The sequence below is a fragment of the Galeopterus variegatus genome, unplaced genomic scaffold (genome assembly GCF_000696425.1).
Source record: "Galeopterus variegatus unplaced genomic scaffold, G_variegatus-3.0.2 Scaffold1479, whole genome shotgun sequence".
Lineage (NCBI taxonomy): Eukaryota > Metazoa > Chordata > Mammalia > Dermoptera > Cynocephalidae > Galeopterus > Galeopterus variegatus.
The window spans coordinates 258026-264025 of record NW_007727590.1 but is presented as its reverse complement, the minus strand read 5'-3'; the positions used below and the strand labels follow the sequence as shown (position 1 = coordinate 264025).

Genomic DNA, 6000 nt, shown 5'->3' with positions numbered 1-6000 from the left:
CTGGGTCTGGGGAGGCCTCGCAGAGGTGGAAGGAAATGGCTATTGTGGGAAGCATAGAAGGCATCAGAGAGAAGTCTGCTCCCTGCTGCCTGCAACCTCCTCCTCTCACCCTCATGAGGGAAGAGCAGGCTGACACATCATCACTTGCTGACAGTCTCATTTCCTTGGAATAATTGGTTTATAAGCTACAGCACATGATTTTTTTTTTTTTTTTTTTTTTTTTAAACCAGGGACTTCCCTTCCATTCCTGTCTCAATCCCAAAGGAACAGAGACTCGTTTCTTGTGATCCCGTACTGTTTTGTAGAGAGCTGCTGCTCCTGCTATTACTGGGAATGATGGTGCTCTCTTATGTGTGTGTGTATTCTTTAGCAAAGGAAGCCAATGTCTTAGGTCAAGGATGACCCATGAATTCTGGATAACATAGAGCCCCCCACGGCAGAAGGAATGAGCTTCTCAGGAAGGGAGTGAAGCAGTGGCATGGTAGGGCCAGTTCATGAGAGAAGATTGCATCACACTGTTGCTTGAAATCAGCCATGGTAGGAGGCTTTCAAAAACCAGGGCTTTCCCATCCCTCCCTTGCCTGCACAGAGTCAGTTATTTAATATTTACCAGTATGCCACTGGAGCCAGTGATGGGAATTTCTATCTCCTTAGACAGGCAGGTCGGAGTAATCAGCTACTACCTTTTATGCTTTCCACTTCTCTTCCTCATTCCTACACTGTAGGCAGCAGCTGCCCTGGTAAGACTTAGGAAATCCAGATTTTAGTCCTGTCTCTACCACTATCCAGCTATATGACCTTGATATGTGATGTACCTTCTCTGAGCCTCAGATTTGTCATCTGTAAAGTAAAAGGACTGAAACAAGTAACTGTCAAACTTCCTGTCAGCTCTGAAAGTCCTTGATCTTGTGGCTTCAGTTTCTTTCCCACCTTCTGCAGGTGCTGGTAAGGCTGCAGAGTCTGGGCACAGGCATAGCCCAAGCCAGCTTTTGAGAAATGATGACAGAAGCAAAAATGTGCTGGTAATTGTGGATTTCTCAACATTCTCCCCAATTCTGAGATCTCTAGAACTGTAAAGAATTTTTTTTTTTTTTTTCTCCCTGAGCTCAAGCCCCTGGGATTGTCTGGCATTTCCTTATCTCCTCAATTTCTTTCTCAATATAACGTCAGATATTCCCCAACACCTGATGCCCCTTTACTTTTGCTCAGATGGTGAAAGCCTGTGGTATGGCTTTTCTTAGAGGCAGAATGGCTAAACAGAAAGAGCTTGGACTCAGAAGTCATATGGGTAAACTGAATTCACATCCCTGCTTTATCATTTATAGTCATGCTTAGTCTTTATGAGCCTTTGTTTTTCCATCTGTAAAATGAGGATAGTTCTTGCTTTCTAGGGCCATTGTGAGGAGCAAGTGAGATAACACTTAAATTGCCCAGCATAGCCTTTAGCACATAACTGCTACTCAATAAGTGATAGTCCTCTTTCCCATCCCTTTTCTGGGGATAGAGCTCAAACCCTTGATCTGAGATTTCCATGTTATTCCAGAGATCATGTTAAAATCAAAGTCTGGGGCCACAGCTTCTTTCATGAATCCTTAATCCCCTGTAAGACCACCAAAATGTCTCTGGGTTCCCAGGTCTGGGATCCTTTGGATTATAAGAACCTTTAAGGACCCTTCTTCTTGCAGTCCCCTGCTGTCAAGGCTGCACAGAAGGGTGTGACACTGAAGGGATGGAAGTCCAGGGCTCTTCACTCTGAGATCCTGGTCCCATCTGATGTCACCTCTCTCCCAGTGCCTTTGCTGTGTGTGACGTTGAAGGGATGGAGGGCCAGGGGCTCTTCACTCTGAGATCCTGGTCCCATCTGATGTCACCTCTCTCCCAGTGCCTTTGCTGTCCTTTGGTCACTAGCCCAGGCTTGTCTCTCTGCACCACCACTGGAGCAGAGGAGGGTGTCGTCTTCCTCTTTCCTTTGGCTCAGAAGCAGGCAGGAATCAGCAGTTTCCTCCTGACAAGGCCCCCTCTGGGCTATGGGAACCAGGCCGGACTCTGAAAGGGGTTAACCCTTACATTTCCTCTCCACTGCTCTTAATGGGTTAGGGTCATTGGTCACAGAATTTCAGGGCTGAAAAGAAATTTGGAGATTATCTACTCCAATTTCCTCATTTTATAAATGTAAGAGAACTAAGAATATAACTGGTTCTTTATTACTGTGATTAATAATAATAATCATAGCTCTCCATTTATTGAATGCTTATTTTGTGGCAGGTATTGTGCTAAGGGTTTTACATAAATTTTTTACTTGATCCTCATTATAATAAAAAAAAGAGGGTAATATTATCTCTTTTAAAGACGAAAAAAATTACAGCTCAGAACAGGCACATAACTTGCCCAAAGTCATACAAGGAGGAAGTGGTAGAACTGATTTTTAATCCCAATCTATTGGACTTCAAAGCCTATTGTCTTAACCACTATCCTACTGTACCGAGCAAATCATGACGGGAACAGAAGCATCACCTAGGCATGATCTGTTTTCCTGCTTCAAGAAGTGGTTTTTGGTCCCAATGGCAGGTGCTCTCAATTTAGGGTACTCAGAAGGCAGCCATATGGGCCCCTTAGTCTCAGATTTTTCCCCAGGCTGCAGATCCAGAGCCCACAGTACTTTGCACAGAAGCCTGTTTTAGCACTTGTCACACTTGCTAACAGTTAACTAACAATGGTAAACCTAACATTTCCAGGCATGGTGCAAATCTCCCCACATGTCCTCTCTCTCTCTTTTTGGCAGCTGGTAGGTACAGAGATGTGAACCTTTTATCTTGTGTTATAACACTGAGCTCTAATGCCATATATTATCTCATCTGAACGTCCCACAAGGTAGACATTATGATTCCCATTTCACAGATGAGAATGTAAACATGTTAAATCACTTCTGAAGCCAGGAAGTAGCACAGATAACATTTGAACCTTTTTTTTTTGTCTCAGAAGCCCAAATACTTTGCCACTATGTTATGTTGCCAGCTGTTTTTATCTCTGTCTCTCTTCCCACTAGATTATGAGATCTGTAAGAGTAGTAATCATCTCTTTTTATGTATGCATCCCTAGTGCCTAGTATATTGCCAGGCACTCAGATGATCTTCAGTACCCACTTGTTAAATGAAGAGATGGGTGATGGATGAATGATAAATGGAGGGAGGAATAAATGGATGAATGGAGGGCTAGGTAGATGAATGGATAATGGAAGGATGGAGGAAAGGCTTATGGGAAGGAGGGAGAAGGGATGGGTGGATAAAGTAATGGGTGAATTGATGAACAGATGTATGGATGAAGGGAGGGAGAAAGGGAAGGAGAAGGAAAGGATGGATGGAGGAATAGATGGATGGAGGGAGGATGAAGGGAGGGTAGGAGGAGGGATGGATAGATGAAGGGATGGGTGGATAGATGGATGAAAGATTGGATGGAGGGATGGATGGAAGGATGTGCGGCTCATGGTGAACACTCTGATGGCAACATCTCACCCTCTGGCAGAACGGTGCTTGCCACTGACTTTGTCTCTGCTGTTCTCAGGTCTGGATCCTGAGCTCGCTTTTCCCTCCTCTTTGCCTTTGCCCAGCGCCCTGATTGTTATTCTCCAGTTTTCAATCTATCGGTCAAGCTCCACTCGCTTCTGACTCCGACTTAGATATCTGATGCCTACTCTACTCCCTCGCTTGGCATCACAGTGGCCTATGGCTCTGCATGTACATGACCTTGGCCCAGGTACCTATGACCTCATCTGCTGCTCTTTCTCTCACATACTCTGATCCAGCTGCAATGGCCACCTTGCTATTCCTCAAACACTCGGGCATGTCCTGAATTCTCTGCACTCGCTGCTCCCTCTTTTTGGAATGCTTTTCCCAGAAGCCTGCATGGCTCACTTTCTTCCCATCCTCAGTCTTTGCTCCAATGCCACTTTGTCAGCAAGTCCATCCTCTTGGGTACTGCCTCTCCCCCTTACCGGCTTTATTTATCTCTGTTGCAATTATCACCATTTGGCAGACTGTATGTTTTATGTGTTCATTTGTAAGCCCCATGAAGGTAGGGGAGCTATGACATATGGTTCACTGCTGAAGCCTGCAGGACCTACAATAGTGCTCAGTGTGGCACAGGCACCCAATACATATATTTGGCATGATTTAATAAATCAACAAACATGTCCCCAGTATCTAGTGTACATAAGACCCTGTGTTTTTGGTTGCCACTTGATAACGTGAGCCTGGAAACCTCTTTCATGTCAGGCCCTGGTGCAGAGGGGCATGGACAGGAAAGTCCTAACATGCACCTCGAATCAGAAGCAGAGCACGGTGAGTGCCTCCTTACCGCCTTGGTGCATGGGACGTCCTTCCCCAGCAGCCAGTTGAGCTCCAGGTTGCCCTCGCCCTGGTAGCATGACTGCAGGCGTTCCTTGATTTGCAGGTTGATGGCCCGGATGGGGAAGGCACAGAGGGCAGAGTCATCAGGCGGGTGGTGGTACTGCTTCTGTCCTTTGGAGAAGATGGCGAACAGCACGTCATCCTGGCTGCTGATGTTGAAGGCCTGGGCCAGGGAGTCCCCTGGCTTGGCGAGGTACGCAGCCTGCAGGAGGCGGTATTCCACCCCAGCCCGGGTGCAGCCAAAGGGCAGGGACACGTACGAGTGGAACTTGGGGTCATCCTTGCAGAGACGCACAATGCGTGAGGTGTAGAAGAGGTCTCCGGCCGAGTTGATGGCCACGCCCTCGGGGGTCTCAGGCTGCACAGTGAGGAAATAGACGAAGCCCCCGCTGGCAAAGCCGTAGATATAGAAGATGTCAAAGTGGGACACCAGGGCCAAGGTGTCCGAGGGGATCTTGATGAGGGAGGAGACGAAATCACTGTGCAGCTCGTAGTCAAGCATGGCTGAGGACTCGGGGTCGCCGGGCAGCTTGCGGCTGGACAGAGTCGGGAAGTAATCCTGCTTTCCGTCCACTGCCGTGCCGATGAAGAGCTTGCCGTCCTCGCCCTCGGAGCGCACGATCACCCCGTACATGGTGCCCGTCTTGTTGACGCTGGACAGGTAGTGCTCCTTCTTGTGGGACGGCTCCACCAGGATGAAGAGGTCGTCCAGCCGCAGCAGCTTGCACACGCCCTGGTAGAGGCTCCCGCAGGCCAGCAGGCGGTTCTCGGAGTAGTCAATGATGAGCAGCTTATTGACGTTGTTGGTGAGGGTGAGTACCTCGCTGCAGGGCTGCACGATGAGGGGTGGGTAGCAGGACTTGTTGTCTTCCTCCGGCCCGGTCTTGTGAGCCACCTGGATGGTCAGGTTGCCCGTCAGCTTGTAGACCCGGTTGATGGCCCCCACGTACACAGCCCCGGTCCCTCGGTGGACGGTCAAGTGGTTGAAGGTCCAATCACGGTTCTCAGAGTGGAAGGTGCTGAGCTGAGGGATGCTGGTGGCCAGGGGGACCAGCAGCACCCAGACCGCCGACAGCAGGACCACAGACCAGCTGTCAACCTCCGGGGCCCGTGGCCAGGGCCTCCTGTGTTCCATCCTGAGCGGGGCAAGGAGGAGCAGACAGATCCTCTGTGCTCTCACCGACTCCGCCTTCCCGGGTGGGCCTCACATGGTTCTGGAAAACACAGGGCAGAGTGTGGTCAGACAGAAAATCAGTTATGGGATGTGGGGATGGGATCTCTTGACCCAGGGCCCCGATCCTGGCTAGCTCTCTGAGTCTCCTCCTTCTGTATTTCAGTTTTTCTATTTTTAACCTACTTTCTCCCTCTTAGGTATGTTCAGGGAATCCTATTATCTATTTTGTGAGTCTCCTTCTGTATTTCAGTCTTTCTATTTTTAACCTACTTTCTCCCTCTTAGGTATGTTCAGGGAATCCTATTATCTATTTTGGTCTCCAGCCTTTACGCTGTAAAATACTTTTTAACTCTACAAAGCATCTCTATTTCTGTCCTCAAGACATCGTTTTTCTCTCTCAGAGAGGTTAAGAGACTGTTT

At 48.3% G+C, this 6000-nt stretch overlaps 1 protein-coding gene across 1 annotated transcript in view; it reads right to left on the bottom strand.

Moving 5' to 3' along the window:
- Positions 1 to 6000, bottom strand: part of LOC103594099 (plexin-A2-like) — a 53119-nt gene that overhangs the window by 25024 nt on the left and 22095 nt on the right. The window contains exon 2 of the mRNA XM_008577288.1: positions 4354 to 5620. Coding sequence (XP_008575510.1) covers positions 4354 to 5541 — 1188 coding nt within the window. The 5' untranslated portion in view covers positions 5542 to 5620. The remainder of the gene's footprint in view (positions 1 to 4353; positions 5621 to 6000) is intronic.